The sequence below is a fragment of the Acanthopagrus latus genome, chromosome 14, assembly GCF_904848185.1.
Source record: "Acanthopagrus latus isolate v.2019 chromosome 14, fAcaLat1.1, whole genome shotgun sequence".
Classification (NCBI taxonomy): domain Eukaryota; kingdom Metazoa; phylum Chordata; class Actinopteri; order Spariformes; family Sparidae; genus Acanthopagrus; species Acanthopagrus latus.
Genome location: NC_051052.1, coordinates 18306306 through 18326252, shown reverse-complemented (window position 1 = coordinate 18326252; position 19947 = coordinate 18306306). Strand labels below are relative to the sequence as shown.

The 19947-nt window shown below is 44.8% G+C and overlaps 1 protein-coding gene and 1 long non-coding RNA gene across 5 annotated transcripts in view; both read right to left on the bottom strand.

Annotated features, from left to right (window-relative positions):
* Positions 1 to 19947, bottom strand: part of LOC119032215 — a 1052400-nt gene that overhangs the window by 505798 nt on the left and 526655 nt on the right. The window lies entirely within an intron of this gene.
* usp44 (ubiquitin specific peptidase 44) lies at positions 1278 to 11190 on the bottom strand. The gene is made up of 6 exons (XM_037121085.1): positions 11090 to 11190; positions 6895 to 8608; positions 5452 to 5650; positions 3911 to 4019; positions 3057 to 3289; positions 1278 to 2920 (listed from the first exon to the last, which is right to left on the bottom strand). The coding sequence occupies exons 2-6, from the start codon at positions 8443 to 8445 to the stop codon at positions 2796 to 2798; spliced, it is 2217 nt and encodes a 738-aa protein (XP_036976980.1). The 5' UTR covers positions 8446 to 8608; positions 11090 to 11190; the 3' UTR covers positions 1278 to 2795.

Sequence of the window (19947 nt, the reverse complement as noted above, 5' to 3'; positions counted from 1 at the left end):
TATAAAACCTCCCAGCTGACGGACTGCAGCCAGCTGAGGGAGAAACATCACAGGTGCTGCTAATAGCTTCTGATTACCTGAGACGTCCCTGTTCACATCAGGACCTCTGATTACTTTGAAGTTAGATTATCTTTAAAAATTGAGAATGTAGACTTGGGCTTAAATTTTCCACTAATTTCTAAAAAGCGATTCATTGAGAAAATCAGGAAGACTAAATAGCGATAACTGTCAGTCGCTGCCCATGTCTGAACTGAGTATGCGGTGAAACTACTCAGTAAGAAGTTCACAGAAGTTAAACCTGAATGAAAGTAACGATAACAGGCTAAAATATTACTCAGAGTAGCTTTTTTGGCAAAACAAATACATACGTAGCCATCGAATATACAAGTAAATAACATGTACATTTATACTGCATATTAGGAGCGATAGATTAATAGTTTTAACTTTTTCCAATGATCACAGTCAAACTGTTTTTTACTTGATTGCCACTAAAACATTTTTAAGAAAAGCTACTTTGGCTCTGAAGAAATCTGGAGAGTAACTAAAGTTATCAAATAAATGTAGAGTAAAAACTAGAATATCAGGGAAGTAAAAAGTAACAAAAAATAGAAATGGAAGTATTTGAGTAAATTTACTTAATTACATGTTATTCAGCCTGATCATCAGTGTTTTGTTTGATAAAATACAACAATGTCAGAAATGCACTTTGGCTTTGATGCAGCATGTTATCTGGAAAGTAACTTTACTTTTTGGAAAGTTATCGAATACATGTAGTGAAGTAAAAAGTACAATACTTATCCTCTCGAGTGGCCTTGTGGACCGGAGGGATAAAGTAAAAGAAAATGAAAATACTCGAGTTAAACACAAGTACCTGAAAGTTGCACATCTGTACACTTCTGGGTAAATGTACTTTAAATGTTACGTTCTATAACTGAAAGTACTTCTCTGTGTGCGATAGAAGGTATCATTGCTAAAAACAAAATCTCTGCAACACACTGAAAGTTTAAATTCAAGATGAAGGTAAAATGTAAAATATGATTAAATAAATGATCATTTCAGAAACTTCCTGTATAAAATGAAGGAGAGACAAAAAAACACAAGACAGCAGCATCTTTTGTAGAAAAATGAAAAAATATTCTCATTTATTGAGGTAATTTTCTCTAGAAAAAATTGAGGTAACAATTTGCATAGTATAACTTCCATAAATTTACACACACACACACACACACACAAACGCGCGCACACACACACTCTTACATCCATGGAGTTGTAACCAAAATGCCAACAACCAACGAGTCACATCTGACGGTGGAGAATAAAACAAACACATGAAGTTTCCCTCTGATGGAGAAACCAGAGAGAACACAGCTGAGGTGGACAATATCTGTTGCCTTTTGTACAAATTCTCTCCAGTATGGAGATAAATATCACAATCTGTATTCACTGCAGAGATCCCGTTAAATCTGGACAGTATGGTGAATAAAACACAGCATGTACACAAACACACACACACACACACACACACACACTACACACCTCGCTCATGATGGGACAACAGTGAGAGACCTCACGTCTGCTGGTGGTGTTGAACAATCAGCGTTTGTATATAAAACTTTTTTTTAAAAAACAGCCGGTGGCCTCTTTGTCTATAAACCTCTGAGAGGGATTGTATAAAAATACATTCATAATGTAAATGCTGGTCTGGATGGTGGCTGCAGACGGGCAGACGCCGCTTTTGCTGATGTGATATGAACTATAAAAATATATCTGCTTTCTGAACACAAGGGCACTTCTCTACGTTTAACTCGTGTTTGTCTGGCTGTGGATGGTTCAGGCTCTGAAGACAATTACATTCTGGAGCACAGAGGTGGCAGCATTTAGCCAAAAAGACATCCCTTTGGAAACTGTTCCCCCCTCCTCCTCCTCCTCTCAGTGAAAGAGGGGAGGAAAAAATAAAAAACATCCAGCAAATGTTGAACCGTTTTGGAAATGCTGAGAGGTTTTTCCACACACTTCCCCCCGAGGCTTTGGCTTGAGGTCTGCCATTTTTTTTTCTTCTCTCCTCCTGACAGACCCAGGAGGACTTCAGGGTGAAAAATAAACTTCCCCGCCCTACTTGTGTACGGATCAACCGAGTAAAAACAACCGCTGACAACCTAATCTGTAGAAATTAGTGCATTTCTGGCAGGAAAGGTGGCAAAAAAAAAAAAAATTAAAAAAATACAGCCATTGTTTGTTTACATCTATGAAAACGTTACCGAGGCCGTTTTCTACTGCGTGAACGACGTGTTTACAACTCTACATCCAGTTCTGTGACGACTATCTAAAGTGACTGAGAAACATTTCAGCTGATTTTTTTTTTCTTAACAAAACAAACAGCATTTACAATCAACAAGCCACCAAACGCAGGCAGGCAGACACGTGACTAACACCTGTGCGACCTGTAGAGGACGCGGCCGGAGTCTGTTGGCTGCTACTGAGACACATCTTGGCTGATACTCTTCTTCTTTTAAAAAATACACCTATACACAAGTCACAAACATCAGCATTTCTTCTTTTTTTAAAAATACCTACATATAAACACCATATACAAGAAGTTCACAAAGCAGAACCAGGTTTTAAAAAAGGAGTCCTTCCTCTCTTTTTTTTTCCTTATTTAGAAAAATAAACTAAAAAGACCCATCCTCCCAGGATATAAAATGCCCAAAGAAAGAGAGGGAAGAGAGAAAGAGCGATAGGTGGGGCTGTGCTGATATCTTCTCCAGGAGGAGGAGGAGGTTCAAGGGATTGTGGTCCTATAGCGGCCGGTCTTTGTCCTGAGATACTCGCTGTGTGTAGAAGAGGATGTAGGCCTGAGCACGGCACACCTCCTCCACCGAACACACGTTCATCTTAGAGTCATTACAGTGAACCCAGAAGCCTGGAGGGAGAAAACAAGGAGGAGCGACTGAATGTGACGGTTAGTTGTAACACAAGAAGAAGAAACAACACGTCAGTCTGAATGAACGGGAACCAGATCATCGACAAACTACTTCAGGTCAATCCTCTGTACTCACCTCCTTCTGTGTTGTAGCAGTACGAGGTGTAGTGGCCCGAACCGAAGCCCTTCCCATGATGCATCACCACGGCGGAGAGGTCATACAGGAAGTGCTTTGGGCGCGGCGAGCCCGCAGAGCTGGGGCTGCTGGGAGTGGAGAAGGGCTCTCGGCAGCAGTACGGCTCCATGTTGAGAATCTGGTCGAAGCTCACGTGGACGCCGATCTTCTCTCGGTGGTTCCTCCCAGACCACCTGAGGGACGAGCACGAGACGGGACGCCAGTTAGCCAAACGTTGAAAAGAAATCTGAACATTGTAAACTTTGCAGCGACTAAATCTGATCTTATTCAACTGCGATGCATCTCTGATTTTATCCTTGAGGCTCTCGACAGAAAACATAAATCAAAAGTTGAGCGGATGCAGTTAAGAGCACAAAAGTAGCTGCTGATGCCATTTTAAAAAGGGGCCTTAAATTAGCAGTATTTGCTTTTTGTGCAATAGATGACATCATTTTAAATTTATTTCCCCTGAATGCTGCACTTTTCCAACTGGAAAATGTACTTCATGTCATCGCTCAGTTGATAAAAGCTACTTGGCCCCAATGTTTGGCAAAGACTGGCTTCCTGATGTCTGAGTGCGAGGGAGTAGTTTCAGGGATGGATAAAACAAATATACGAAATATAAATCACACAAGATTTATGTTGTATTTTCAGCTAAAAGCACGGCAGCTGGTAGAGATCAGGCAGGGTCAGCTGTCATAAAAAAACAGCCTTCAAATATGTGTGTGTTTGTTGCCCTGGTTCACAAGCTGCTGTATACATTTGGACGTGTGCAGATTTGATTTAACAGTCTACAAAGATTGACATTATGGTACCTGAAGCGTTTGAGGTGCAGCCGCAGGACCTGAGGCAGTTTGTGGACCATCAGCTGTTTTTGTGCTTCGGTCAGGAGGACCGATTTGGAGGAGGTCCGCCGTCGAGCAGCTGCAAAGAAAAGGATCCGACACTTTCATTTACTGTAAATGTTGATTAAATATGTATCAGACACTTACAGCCTAATTGATCTGACTCATCTTATCTTTCAGGAGCTATTTGATCCAAATACTGAAGCTCCTGGTACACAACTAATAAGTTTATAAGCTTAAGTTACTGAAATGATATGAGAGACTGTCAGGAACTAGATCAGCACTGTTACAGGGTGGAGGCTCTTCCCTCACGACAGCACAGACACCAGCTGCAGACGTCGCACAAACCCAGAAAACAGACGCGTTTAATGTTTGCCTGTTCTCAAATTACCCACAGAACATTAATCAGTTAATCAGTGACAGCTGTTACACGACCTGCTGCCAGCAATGTTGTCATTTTAACAGTCGAACCTAAAGGCTAAAAATAAGACGCTGCAATGTAACAGCGCGCTGATATACGAGAGACGTTACATCTTCAAAACAGGTGTGTTACTTTAGTTTTAATGGCTTTGAGGGGGAATCATCAAATATCTTTATTTTGCGTATTTGCACGCCACATTCACAACATCACAAAACTTTTTTCGGCCTATCATAACACAGCAAATAAGAAGCTGAAACAGACAGAGAGGGAGACTGGAATGGAGAGAAAGGCGTGTTAGAGTCTCGTGTCTGCAGCCGTCTGCCTCGATTTTCTTGTTTTCTAATTATTTTGCTGCTTTACCAACCCAAAACGTGACGTCCTGGGAATGAGACTCAACAATCAACTATCTCTGTGGTGCGTTTAGGAAGATCGGGGACAAATCCTACTGATTGTTCCTTTATGTTTAACAGTCTTGGAATTATATGACTATGACGTGAGCTTCAGTCATTTGTGGCATGACATGGCTGCTGTCAGGTCGAACCACAACAATAAGAAAAACCTCTGTTTATATTTTGTCTCGCTAACACGCCTGATAGTTTTGCAGGATTCCTCAGACAAGTATCGACATTTACTTGACATGTTTCCATCCAGCATTGTGGGTAAAGAGTCATAAATGAGACGATGATTATCACTTAAGCCTCTATTCAAAAGAAACAGATCCGGGACATGTTTGGACGAGCTTAATACAACAAGTGGGATTAGCCAGGGAACACGAAATACAGAGACTGTATTTATATTACAGCAGCAACTCACAATTGTTTTTGTTCTGGATTAATCTGACGCTCATATTACCAATTAACAAATTAGTTGTTTGTCTGATACAGTTTCAGAAATATAGTTTCAAATGTTTCAGTTTTTCCCAAAGCCAGAGACGAAATATCTAAATATTCAGTCGACTGTCATAGAGCAGTGAAGAAACCAGCAAGCCAGAATGAGAGAATTCAGATGACAACTGATAAAATCAGTGTTGATTGTAGCAGCTCTAACGTGAGAAACCATATAGTGTGTACGCTGACGTGACTTCACTCACAGTTACAGTGGTCACAGGCGTAGATGTTTCCCTCCAGCGCTTCAGTCTCTGTGAACTTGGCCAGCATTTCCGTCAGATGGCAGGAAGCCTGAGCAGCCGACTCCCTGCTATTACTGTGATACCGCTCCGGGAACTCCAGGGACAGATCCCAGAACGGCTCCACGGTGTTGGAGCGATGATCACAGGCCAGGCACGTCACCTGCAGACAAGAGGCAGGGGGATAAAAACATGAGTGGGGTCATAAAAGATGGATCTACTAGTGGTCCTTTAACTCTCCTGTGCACTTTCCTGTCTCTCATACTGTCTCAAAACTATGAAGAATAAAACACCATGTAGGAGTTTGAAATTTGTACTACATATGAAAATTAAAGCAACCTCCACACACACACACACACACTGTGTATGGTGATGAGGCAGTCTGAGTCAGTGCTGTGGTGAACAGCCACAGGGCCGAGATACCCCAAACCTCCACAGACACACAGTCCTCTGTTCAGCAGCAGCAGGTGTCGCAGTGTGTGCTCAGCCTCCACAAGTAGACGCTAATCTGTTGTCCTCACTCCGACTCCACACACACTCCCACATCGCTCTTCCATCAGTTACTTTAGGTGGTAAAGAACTCGTGGCTCACATTTCTTTGCCGAGTGTCTCGATCACACTCTTCACACGTAAACAACAACAATGTAGAACTTTTTACGTTAAGAGGTGAGTTTTTTGCGACAACTAGGTAACAAAAATTTATGACACAACCATTAACATGAAAACAGTAATTGTTTCAAAGGCCTTTCTGACTTGCTATACAACTACAGACCCAATAAGATGAAAATTTGTCAGCACAAACTGATGTCACAAGCCAGCTCATCAATGTGCCCACACAAAAGTCATGCAACACAAAACAGACAAGGTCAATTTTTGCCCAATGAAGCTAAATGATTTTCAAAACAGAAGCAGATTAATCATCTAGTCACACATTGACTAACACTTCAGCTCTCCTCTGTGTCAAAGTTCAACGCTGTGTGAATGTGCTACAAGTTTAGAAGAGAACAACTAAATCTTAAAAATATAACCAAGAAGTTTAGACTCATGTCAGTGACGGAGGCATAAGATTCACTTCAGGGTATAAAGTGACAGATGAATCCATCAGGGTCAATTTAATTTGAATGATTAAGTGGATACAGTTCAGTCAAGAGTTGATGATGGCTGATGAATTAACAACCCGACCAGTGTGTGTGTGTGTGTGTGTGTGTGTGTGTGTGTGTGTGTGTGTGTGTGTGTGTGTGTGTGTGTGTGGGCGGTTCAGAGTGGGTTCATGTGTGCAGGCATAATGATGTGTGAGTCAGATTGAGCTTATGATCACTGCTGAGTTGGTTAATGGTTAAGTAAAGGTGACTGCAGGTAGGTGTGTGTGTGTGTGTGTGTATATGTGTGTGTGTGTGTGTGTGATACCTGGCTGAGGAGCTGGCCATGAAAGATGGTGTTGACCACACTGAGCACCTGCTTGATCAGCCGTTTCTGCGGGACTCCTGCGGTGGTCGTGTGCTTGCCGGTGCTCTCCAGCTCGTGCTGCACCTTGTCCAGCAGCTCACACAGGAACTCCTGAGCGTCCTGCTGAGCGTAGCCCCTGAACGCCGGGATCAGCTGCCACACTGAGTGGAGCATGGCAAAAGGCGATACCAGCGCCCACTTGCCAGACCACATAACCTGGAATAAGGTGTGCAGCTCGTGGCAGAGAGAGATGTGCTTCGAGCTGGGCTCTTTGGGTTGTATCAGCTCCATGCTGCGGCCCCGTGAGGCCCCGCCGCTCAGCCCCGCCCCGGAGCCTGAGCTGGCCTGGAATCCCTTCCTCTGGGTCAGGCTGGACTGCGACGAGGCCTTCCCCGCCAGCTGGCCGTGGACGGCGGATGCTAGTAGCTCCAGAGCCTGGGTGAGATCCAAGCGCAGAAAGCACTCCCTGAAGACATGCAGGTGGCTCAGCACCTGCAGGATGGAGTTCATGTAACAGGTGTTGCCTAAATTCCTCAGTCCCGTCACTCCAGGTGTGACTGTGGGACGTCGTTTAAAGGGCGAGCCGTCCTGTTTGGTACTCGGCTTTCGGCGAACGGGTGTTTGGGCAGCACGGGGGGTCGCTAAGGGTGTTTTGGGTTTAGATTTGGTGGTAGAAGATCGGCTCCGGGTTTTAGGCACTGGTTGGACTTTTTTCGTCCGTCCAGCTATCTTGGGAGTAGCAGTGGCAGGGCTTTGAGCTCTTGGCCTGCGGGTGACAGACGGGGGCACAGGGGGTTTTGTTTTATGGCGTACCCTCAGAGACGGTGTTGTGACTGCAGAATCTGCAGCTCTCTGACTCTTCTTACGTAGCCGGCGACTTTTCCTGAGAGGAGCGTTCTCCAGCTCCTCCTGTAGCTGCCTCTTTTGAGCACGCCTCCTCTCCCTTGCCTCCCTTTTCTGCTCCTCCTCCTCCTCCCTCCTTCTCTCTTCTTCCTCCCTTTTTTTTCCGCATTCAGTCAGTCCAAACCAAAGGCGGAATACGCGTCCCATAAGCGCCCTGCGCCGGTGCCAAAGTGCAGTAAACATTCTGTCCTCGTCTCTCAGCTGCAGCTCGCGGGCTCCGGATGGCATGACGGCATCAGGGGCAGCGCTGGCAGAGCGGAGTGTGCGCCCACTGCGGGTGGTAACCTCATAGCGCTGGCTCTGGATTGCGCTGAGCGTACTACGAAGCAACTTCAGGTCTCCGGTGGCGTTATCATTCAGGACATAGTCGTCACACAAATAACAAAAAACATAAAGTTCATTAACCTCGATAGCCAGCGGGTGGTGCTGCTGCTGGAAATGCTGCAGAGCATGTTCCTCGATGTAGCGCCCACACGCCACATGAGCACAGCCCAGGCAGGCCCATATAGACTCTGTGGTGTTGCAGTCCACGCAGTGCCACTTCTGGGGGTTGAGGATGGAGTGATCTGGGGCCAGCCGCAGCCGCCCCACATGCTTACACCTGTCCATTACACACACCTGCCGGCCGAGCTGGCTGGCTGGCTGTGTCAGTCAATAACTGACAGTCTGTGTGTGAGTCTGAGTAGGTGTGTCAACGTTTCACACTGGCTTCATATCACCATGGTGACCATGGTGAGCTGAGAAATGGGACCCTCCCAGGGCATGGTGGTATCTAGAGGAGAGGGAGAGAACAGATCTGGTTGGTCAAGATGAACAGATTGAAGAGGAAAGCAATGAATTTATTTCCGGTCAAGGATTAATAAAGTACCCAATCAATCAATCAGGTGCAGAGAAATTAAATTGAATCGGTCCCTCAAAACAGTGAGGAAAATCTAAAAAATACAAATACTTCAAAATGCCTTTCCCGTGTTCATTTCATTTCACTGTCTACCAGGACAGGCTAAAAATGTTGTTAAACAAAATAGGGGAAAAAAACGTAAATCTATTTTTATATCATAATGACATCCTGTTTTTTTTTTTCCTGGAAACACATCAACCCACGCGATAAAAATATTATCTCAAAGCCACTACATCTAATCCACGACTCTTTTATGAGGCCATGGCTGCACACAATAAACGGTGGCAAACTGCCCGGTGGCCAGCAGGATATAAGATTTCCTCACAGAAGCAGTCCGACAGTAAAATAACTGGTTGACAGACATGTCTCCACTGAGTGTGACCAGGCACAGAGAACAGAAAGGTTTCGTTAAGATGGTCTTTTGAACGTGTAAACCTGAAACCATGGCAGCTTTCCCAAAGATGATAACTAAGAAATAAAAACACAGACACAATGACAAAAGCCAAGGTGTCCTCACAGGGACATGAACGTATTTTCCTCTCTCAAAATGTTCTAATTTGATGGACACAGAAGGTACAAAAGCTCCAGGATTTACCGCTCGATGTAATCTCAGCTTCCAACTGCAGGAGAGTTGGTGAACAATCAATTGTAACCTGGTTTAAAGGCAGAATAACAACTAAACTCGAGCGGAGAACCAAACAATCAGACTCCACTCGGCCTCCTCTGGCTTCTTTTCACATCCCTGGGGGTCTGCGAACCTCAGTGTAGAAAGTGGGGATCCTTGAGTGGGCTGAGGGCGATAAACCCTCCCCACGGAGGTCAAAGAAGTAAGATTATCCAACAAAAGGGGGACTGAGCTTGCAAAGTGGTGCACCCTTTTGTCTGGGTACAGGACTACCTTCGCTGGGGGAATGAAAGAGTTGAAGGCGAAGGAAGAAGATTGACTGAAACAGCTTCGGTAACAGAGAGGAAAAATGATGGAGGCACTGAAAAAAAAAAGTGACTTCGAAATACGAAAAATAAGCTTTAAGAGTCGAGGTCGAAGTGGGTGTCTGTGCATCAGTCATGATGTGTGAGTGGGAGAGTTGATTCAATAAGTGTTTATCAGATTGTGCAGCTGCTTGAGATACAAATAAGGTCTCATTGTTGTCACAGATCCAAGGCTTGATAGCTTTGTTAGAAGTGATAAATCACAGAGAGAACGACATCTTTTAAGGTCGATCGTTCAGACAAAGTGCAGACACAGAGGCGCTTTGTTGTTGCGTCAGTCAGTAACTTCAATGTCTACATCATATCCTCACATTTAGGATTAATGTACAGTACAGTAATCACCACAGACCTTTGGGAATAAAAGTTGTTATTGTATTGTCAATGATCCCAGAGTTGATGACTAACCTTCAGCCTTGTTAAGAATGATGAATCACATGAGAGATAATTAAATCCCTTCAGGTTGAATCATGATAAACAGTAAAGATTCAGAATAACGTGGCACTTTGTGGTCGCCCCAACTTTACTGTCCACATCACAGCCTCATACTGAGGATTATCCGCATTGTCCATTACAGTAAATCACCACTGAGCTTTAGATATGCAGTCATTCACGTCATTAATACATAAAGTAAAGTAAAACAAAGAGTGTGGGGACTCCTGGCAGAGTTGTCCCATAGTTTTCCAATGTCACCAAAGTTTTATCAGCAATTTAGCGCGCTTTGCTCTGGTTTGTCCTTGTGACTGCATGGTCTCAAGTGGCTGAACAGCCCCCACAGCCTGACATTAACCTGGGTTAAATAAAGCACGACAGTCGCTATAAGCTTGTTTTAGCTTTAAACAAACTGTGCGATAAAACAGCAAAGCGACGCGCGGGATACAGGTCGTCGAACCAGCCCCCAACTTTCCAGAAGCGTTCCCTCAACGGCTAAAGTTAGCTACCTGCCGCTAGCGCGTAATTGATACAGCCACAGAGTTGCGATTACAAAATACTGAGATCAATCACAATGAAAATCCAAACCGCCGATAATCGAACAAAATTAATGACATGAAACAGCGTGTAGTGGCGTAAAAGACGAGCACACACCAACAAGCGCCACCCGGTTTAGCTCCTCAGGTTTTACTGTATTAATTCATGAGATTAGTGATCCTAGCTCCCCTGCTAGCGTTAGCCTAGCATGCTACCTAGCGCTAGCCTAGCCGTAATCCAAACAAGTTCACGCGCTAGCCCCGGAGGTCAGCTCCCAACGGCCGGCTCGGCTTCTGAACCCGACCCGCCGGCCGAGCTCGAACCAGAACAAACACGCAGTCGTCGGCACTGTGACACATTGGAGGGAAAATGACTGTGAGTGAGAAGAAAACAGCGTACCGAGCCTCTCCTTCACGCCAGCAACTCCTCTGTTACTAAAATGATCGCCATCTTGTCAGTCGTCGTCGCGTGGTGTGTTGGGAGCGCGTTCTCGATACGTGACGTTGTTGTTGTTGTTGTTGTTGTTGTGATGTCGAGGGGGGGGGGTGAAGATGTTTACTCATCCTCTGTTCAAACTATTTACGTTTAGTCAAAACCATATTATAATGTAATTCCACTGGTTTTAGTTCTGTTAAGCTGGTATTAGTTTAGTTTTATTGTGGTTTAAGTGTTTATTATTGTGTATTCAGTGTTCATGTCAGTTGTGTTGGAGCTAATTCTGCTTGAATATTGTGAGCTAATTGTGTCAGCAGTTGTTTATTGTTTGTTGTGTAACTTTTCTGAAAACAATCAACAAGCTGATGACGAGCTGGACAGAAATCACAGCTCTGCACTCGTGTTGAAGTAGAAGTAGTAGCAGTTTCACACCACTAGAGGGAAGTGTTGCATCATTTACCCCCAAGTAAGACCCCGAAATACTTATTATCAACAACGTCACAGTGTAAGAATATTAAAGTGGATTCCTGCAGTCACAGTTTCCTTATAAAACTATCAGGAAAACATATTAAAAGCATCTAAAGTAAAAGCACACATTATGCAGAGGGTGTATATTAGTGTGTTATATCACTGGATTATTATCACACGCATGAACATGAAACCATTTAAATGTATCTATGTGTGATGATTATACAGAAGTGGTCCTGAGGGGCAAGTGAGTCGGACTAGTGATCCATTTTCTGAGAGAGAGAATCCATAGAGATGGATCGACAGAGAGGACAATTCTCACTTGCCTCTCAGAGCCTGAGTGTGATCATGTGATCTTTTGGTTGAGGCTTGTTCCTCGCTGCAGCAACCCAGAGTTTGAGTCCGACCTGCGGATCTTTGCTGCCTGTCATCCCCCTCTCTCCCATTCTCTCTGCCCATTTCCTGCCATCTCTAAGGCGTCCTATCAAAATAAAAGCCATAAAAGGCCCCAAAAAGAAAAAAGAAAAGGAATCAAGAAGGGTACAACAACAGGCTCAGTCACTGATGACACTCAATTGGCCAAAAAACAGCTGATGAGGACCGACTTGTGACAACGATGTGGGACACACTGCAACACCAAGGGCCAAAGACTGGCTGCCTCCAGTCATTTCAGGGCAAATGGTTTCCCTCACAGTGGCTGGATAAAGAAGCAGTCGCCACCTTAATGTGGACAGATTTTGCTCTGCCGTTCAGAGTTCGCCGCGCTGAAGCAGGTGCTAGATGGCGGTGGGCATCGTGAGCCACAAGCAAACATAAGCAGGAGCTAATAATCGAAGTGTAAGAGTGCACGGAGCTGTACAGCATGGTGGTAGCCTCGTATAAGGACAACCAGAAGAAAGAAAAATCTTGATTTATCGTACACCAACATGTTTATATGCATCCGGCTGGTAGGCGTGTTGTGGACTTTTGGGTAGGTTGCACTAACGCTGTGACGTTCACTGAAGCACCTGAGAGAGAATCCTCCTCTTTAAAACTCCACTGAGTGAAGTAAACTTACATATAGCATCTTTAAATGCATCAACAATAATAACACAAACCCAGTCGCAATAAAAACACTGTGAAAGGGGCAAAACACAGGACTTCTACGTATGAAAAAGTGTCTTTACAGGTTGATACTGCTGCATCTATTAGTGTGTGTGTGTGTGTGTGTGTGTGTGCGCGCGCGCGCGTGTGTGTGTGTGTGTGTGTGTGTGTGTGTGTGTGTGTGTGTGTGTGTGTGTGTGTGTGTACCTCTTTCAGGAGGTACGTTAACTGTGTCCTGTGTGCTGCTGCTGCTGCTGTGGGATGCAGGTGCAGCGCTGCATGCTGGTTAATGGGGGCTGGGGGCTCTCACCATGTAGATCCCTATCAGCACTTTTAAAGGACGACACAACACTTTTTTGTGTGTCTGCTGCTCCGACAAACACACACACACACACACAAAAAAAAACATATCAGGGAAAATATAACCACCAACCCGAGCGCTGTTATTATAACACATTGTGAATCGGCGCGTGACTATTACAGTAATTCCACATTAGGTAAACATCCCAACGAGAGAATAATTGCAGGTGGTTGATTTTTCAGCCTGAAGGAAACTTTTAATCTCCACACGCTTGCATGTGAAGAATCCCTCTCATGTACTGATTAGTGGGGAACTGATCCATACAAGCCTTCTTAAACCCCCCTCCCACCCTGCTGAACAGGGCCGAGTGTGGTGATAGGTGTGTGTTTTGATGAAAGTGTGTGTGTGTGTGTGTGTGTGTGTGTGTGTGTGTGTGTGTGTGTGTGTGTGTGTGTGTGTGTGTGAGTGAGAGAGATTAAGGGGCGTTTTTGTGAGTGACTTAAAGAAAGAGGTATGTGTTGATGTGCCATGCAAATCCTGTGAATCACCTCTAATGTTTTTCTCTTTCTGTGTCCCCCCGGGGCCTTCAGCGCCGTCGTGTCCACACATGCTAACCCTCCCTCCTTCCCTCTTTTCATCCACACACACACACACACACACACACACACACACACACACACACACACACACACACTTTTCTGTTTCTATACCTTTGAGGTCCTCGTGTTGATTCACTCGCTTCCATCTTTAAAGCTGCGTCCCTCAACCTTTTTTTTTTTTTTTTTTACCTCAGAGGTTCATCGCTCAGTGTCTCACCTCGACCTTGCCTCGGCGCTTCTTTCGGCTCGTTGTTTTTGGTTTCGCGGTGTATTTACAGTATGCCTCGCCATCCCCCTTTTCTCACGGATCGTTGTTTTCATCAAACACAGCCGATAAAACCCAGTTTACACTACCTACCCCCCCGGCCTCAAACAGTAAACAGATAAAGTTAACAAGAAGCTAAAGAGATGAGGATTTTTTTTTTCCCAGGAGTTAGTGGAGATTTAATGGGAGATAAAAATACCAGTGAATACTCGATTTATTTATCTGTCAGGTTGCCAGAAAAATGACTCACACGGGATGATAATGATGTTTTGAGTGAGTGAGTGAGTAGGCAGGATTTACCGGCATGTTTTCTGGGCGTGACTTCCACTTGAAATGTCCTTTTGGAGGAAATTCGGTGTGACGACATGACAGAAGATTCATCACAAGTCCGGAAATTTACAAGTCATCAACTCTTTTTGTTTCAGATTTATGATGTCCGGTTTCACCCCTGTTTTCTGTCCTTTTTCTAACAGTGTCACCTCACCTCCTCTAGTGGTCAGAAAAATCAGTTTATGCTGCTTTAAAAAGGTGCAATATTTAGGAATTTTGAGCTGAAAACATAAACATTTTTTACAGACGTTGTGTTAAAGACGTTTATGAAGTTAGCATGCTAACTAGCTAGCAGAGAAATGTCCCGCCACTGCCTCCAGCCTGAAAACCTCCATATTAACATCAACACACAGTTGAGCCAGATAATAAGACCGCTAGTTGCACTGCTAACTGAGCTAACTAGCTAACAGCAGCAACATTTACAAATGGCACCTTTTGAAGTAGAAATCTGACATTTAAACATGATAAAAAGTTTTCACAGTTTGTAACTTCCCAGAAAACGACACATTGTTAATGATTTATCCCGTAGCTGTGACGAGCTCGGCTTCCTGATGAATTAATTTCAGCAGCTTTGTTGCTAAACTGACTTCAAACTTCTGCTGAATGTATTTGCTATTTGCAGCTGTAGAACCTGTTGTCACACTGGCCGTCTGTCTTCTTGGAGGCCGTGTTGTTTTGTCCTGGTCTGATCGTGTTTGCCTGGAGATGAGTCGGTGGACTGCCGGCTCCGTGGCTCGGGGCGTAACACACATTTAGCTGTACTGACTGCAACACTAATCAATATCCACAATAAGTCTCCCTCTAGCTGCCTGTTCTGACTGGAAACATGTAGCGACAGTATGATGAAACAAATAGCACCTTCTAGTTTTTTTATTCACAGTGCAGAAATAACAACAACAAGCATATTTCTCCAAATGCCTGAACTACTCCTTTAACATTTGCTGGTGTCAACAGCTGATGTTGAGTCGCTCATTTCTCCGCCACCCGAGGTTACGTTCAGGGCAGCAACAACAACGTCTTGTTTTGAATACATTTGAAAACTGTCTCACACGACTGAACAAGGCAAATAAATCTATCAACAACGCTGCTGCTGCTCGGGCAGACGGGACTGTTCGCTCGGGAGTGTAAAGCGTAAGAAAGAGACACTTTTATATAATCGTACGTAAATCCTTGTCTGTGCATTTAATATTAACTTCTAGTGCTGTGCTAGCCTGTGCAAGAGTTAAAGGATAACTTCTCCTGAATATGGTAATCGAGTCATTAACTTTTCACCCTCACACTGACGGGAAAGTTTTTCAAAAGATCACAACACATTTCTGGAGTGTCACAGCAAAATGGTGTCACAACAATCTCCTCAACAACTGAAGTAGATGGAGACTTGTTTCAAAACGCAAGAAAAAACACTTAATATGGTCCAAAGTCCAAAATGTTTTGTGGACTGGACTTTCCATCGACATCACGGGGAGCGGACAATGATTTTTCACTTTCATTTTTGAATAATAACTTCCTTAAAGAGCAACAGAAGGACCTCGCAAGAGCAGAAATTCACAGACACACACGGCGTTCCCCATGAAAGATGGAGGCTGGTTGATAATTTGAGTGAAAGGAAGCCATTCCGGTGGTTTCATGGTGGTGTTAACGCAGCTGGATACGGTGTTGGTTTTGTGGCGGGTGAAAACACAGGTGCCGGTGAGGCCGGGGGGAAATGCTTTACAGCCTGTAAACAAACTCATCTCCTGTAATTTCTGCCCTGAGATCTGCAGCCCGCCTGCCCGCCTGCTCGCTCGCTCCGGCTGGCGAAGGCTGAGTGTTAGCGTTGGCTACCTGACAGCTTCTGGCGTGTAATCTGTTTTTTTAAAGAGTGTCCCGACTAGTCGTTGGGCGCTTGTTTTTCCCCTCCCGAGCTGTCTGTCTGTTGTCACGTTGATATGTGGGGCTTCGCTCGTAACGACTCCGTGACATCAGGCGCTTTTGTTTTGCCGTATAATAATCAGCAGTAGCGTCTCAATCGCTCTGCTATGTCAACACCGGCCTCCCTGTTCTGGCTTGCTCCGATCAGGTAGAGAAACATTCCTGATGCGTGTCTGCATGCGTGTGAGTGTTTTTGTGTGCCATTAAGTTAAAAAAAAAAAAAATTAAAAGACAGCGGTGGATGGTTTCTGAGGTTTTCTGAGTTTCAACCTGGTTTCTCCTTCCACCATAATCTCCTCATTTCCTCTGTAAGTGAATCACAGCTGATGGGATAATACTGACCACATGACTCACTTATCCAGCACACACACTTCCTCTCCCCATATTCCCGAGAAGAAATCCCCTTCTTTTCATACTCCCTGTGCCCTCCTCAGGACCTGTGGGTGCAGGGTAGCTGTGTGACACCCATAGCCAGGCCAGTTTTTTCGGGGGGCGTCTTGTCTCAGGGTGATGGGTGCTACCGAAGAGGGGCATTGTGACTCCCAGCGAGAGGAGGGGGAGGCTTGGGGTGAGGGAGAGGGAAGGGGGTTATTGTCCCCGAGCCTGCGGGAGCTGCCATGCACTCCGAGGCCAATAGCAGCACAAGAATGCTGACGGGACAAAGGCCATAACTCCATTCTATAGCGACACAAGCGGGGCATTGTGTTCATACAGGCACGCACACACACGTATGCACACACTTGCATGCATCCAGCGTTACTACAATCACACACACATAAACTATATCGGGGGGGGGAAACATGCATCTACTGCGAGCATGCCAAACGCTCATTCATCCACTAGTTTCCCACACCGTGCAACTGCCCCCCCCCAACAGGACATCTCCATCACAGGACGAGAATGGCCAGTCAATCTGGGGACAATGAGCGAGCGAGCGAGCAGGAGAGACAGTGAGAAAGAGAGAGAGGAGAGGAGAGAGGAGAGGAGAGAGGAGAGAGGAGAGGAGAGAGGAGAGAGGAGAGGAGAGAGGAGAGGAGAGAGGAGAGGAGAGAGGAGAGAGGAGAGGAGAGGAGAGGAGAGGAGAGGAGAGAGGAGAGGAGAGAGGAGAGAGGAGAGAGGAGAGGAGAGGAGAGAGGAGAGGGGAGAGGAGGAGAGGTCTGTGGTTCAGCTGCAGCACTTCACTTGTTTGTGGCTCCCTGTTGCGTCTTTGCTTCAAGGCCAGTTCCCATCACATAAACACCTCCTTCCTCAAAACACCCCGAACTGGAGTTTTTAATACTTTACATACATTAAAATCCGGTGGTTGCCGACCATCAGGAGTCAGGCCTCCTCCAAAGGTTCTCCATAGAAAACAGAGATGTTATAAGATGATTGATGGGGCAGGAGAGAAGAAATATAAAGTTCTGCTACTTTTTCCAGACTTTTGGATGCTAATCTTGGAATATTGGACACAGTCGAATTATTTGGCCCTCAAATAGTTGATTGATAAGTTTTTCCCAATTTAAAAAGGACACAATCTGACAAGTGAAGCAGGTAAGTTACTTTACCTACATGATGTAACATAACCAAGTGGTTTAAGTGCCAAATCATAATCAAACTGCAACCGTACGACGGAGGTTCAATACGTTGATGGTCATGAGATTTTGGAAAAGTTGATTTATGTCATTCTGAGAGTCGCTGGCAAATGATCTTATTCAGTTGTTTTTGATTTAGTGGCACAGAACTTAAGAATTAGTACTTGCTTATCACCTTAACTTGGCAAAAATATCCACTTATGACAATCAGGGGGTCAAAAGGTCACTGTGACCTCACAAAACACACTTTCAGCCATTACTCAGTGCTTGTTTCGATAATTACGAAAACATTTTACACAAATGCCCAAGTGGATAAAATGAGGATGTTGTGACATTTTCTATTTTAAAGGGTCAAAGGTCGACTTCACTGTAACATCATAGTATTTTAGCAACTTGACTGAGGTGGAGGCAGACAACACAAGTTATTAATATGATGTTATATTTTGTATTTTATAGGCTGTTATGTAAAATCCTTTTTAAATGTAAAAGATTTTTCCGTAGAGACACTAGTAACTCTAAAATGTAGTGGAGTAAAAAGGGCCATTTTCTTCTTAAGTTTGGTGGAGTGGAACTATAAAACAGATTAAAATGAAAATACTAATGTAAATTACAATAGCTGGGGTACAGTACTTGAATACTTAGTTACTTCCCAGCCCTGGCACTGAGGCATCCCCTCCAGTCACATTCCTCTTCCCGTATGCACTCGTTCACCTCCTCCCCTGCTGTCTGGAAACAGCTTGGCAGAAACGAGGAGGGGCCGTGACCTCTGTGCCACGGATCTGTGAATGGGCCGCGAACGAGGAAACGTGGGTACATGAGGCTATCCGGCCGCGGCTGTGAAAAAAACATCCACTCCCGCTCACCTCTGGTTGAGGAGGCGAGGCCGGCAGACAGGTGAGTGACCTCCGACCCGGCCTGCCGCGGAGCGTGGCTCGACGCGCCAGGAATGTGTCCACACCTCTCGGACAACCACGTCATGGAGAGCGGGCGAGGAGGTGGTGGAGAACACGCCGGCCGCCAAAACCCAAACAGAGTGTGTGTGCTGGCCCCGGCCTCTCTGTTATGGTCTACATTCTGTGGCGCTGTGTGAATGTAGGGGAGAGTGTTTTGGGAGCGAGAGTGATGGATGACTTAATCTGAAGGGACACGGAGAGAGGAACGGGAGGTGTGAGAAACAGAGCAGGGTGATAAGGATATTTTGGTCTAATTCATGGGAAGTATTCCAAGGCCTGGACGGTTATATCAGCTGTTGTTGAGAGACTGAGTTCATGTCTGGGAATAGATCCGCTCAGCAACAAGGTCTCAGTGATGAGGAGCTGCAAACTTTTATAAGATAACTATGTTTTGTTTTGTTTTTTACAACTTTGGGGAATCACTGACGTATGAAAACATAGCAACACTGCTAAAAAGACAAACAACATGAACAGACTCAAAAGGTTTTAAACACATTTTTGCAAAGAGAAAACAAGGCTGAGCATCAAAATTACTAAGCTAGCTGTACCGCTAGTGAGCTGATCCATGAGCATGATTATGGCTTTTTATTACATTTCCATGTTTTCAGAACAAAACAGATATATAATCATTTATAATTACTTCGTAGTTCATAGTTTTGTTATTTCCTGTTTTATTTTGCTTTTCATTTCCTCCCATCATGTGATTTCCCGCTTTTTTTTTCTGTGTTCACCTTGTGTTTGCAGCCTGTGTGCTCCCTGCTGTGTTTGTCACTTTGTCTGTTGTTACGTTTCCTTAGAGGGCAAAAGCCTGAAGAGCAGCAATCGCAGGTTTGGAAACTAAAAAGGTTCTGCACAAATCACAAAAGGGTCAAAACCAACCAAACCCTCTGTGTCTAAAAGGTGGCGGTGGGACTAAAAAAAACCCACAGCTGCCCACTGATTCAACAAAAGAAAGAAATCTCAAAACACCCAACAGAGTTTCCCCCAAACAGAAAACACAGAGAGCCGACTGAAGGTGTCGACTCCCTGAAGACAAACAACCACCTGAGCAGGTGAGCTGCAGCCTCTTATAAAACCTCCCAGCTGACGGACTGCAGCCAGCTGAGGGAGAAACATCACAGGTGCTGCTAATAGCTTCTGATTACCTGAGACGTCCCTGTTCACATCAGGACCTCTGCTGTAGGCCCGAGTCTTCGAGTCTTTGCGTTCTGGCTTTTATTCCTGGTTTTTTCTTTGTCTTTTGGTATTTTTGTATATTTTGGATGTTTTTTTCTTCAGCACTTGTCTGCCTGTGTTTTGCATTTGGGTCCCATTTTCTGTTCATCCTGACAATGATTA

Coding starts and splice junctions, on each gene's coding strand:
- usp44 (XM_037121085.1), bottom strand. CDS start 8,445: ATGGACAGGTGTAAGCATGTGGGGCGGCTGCGGCTGGCCCCAGATCAC. Junction 4,020..5,451: donor CGCCTGTGACCACTGTAACT/GTGAGTGAAGTC, acceptor TTTTCTTTGCAG/CTGCTCGACGGCGGACCTCC. Junction 2,921..3,056: donor CTGCTACAACACAGAAGGAG/GTGAGTACAGAG, acceptor TTCTCCCTCCAG/GCTTCTGGGTTCACTGTAAT.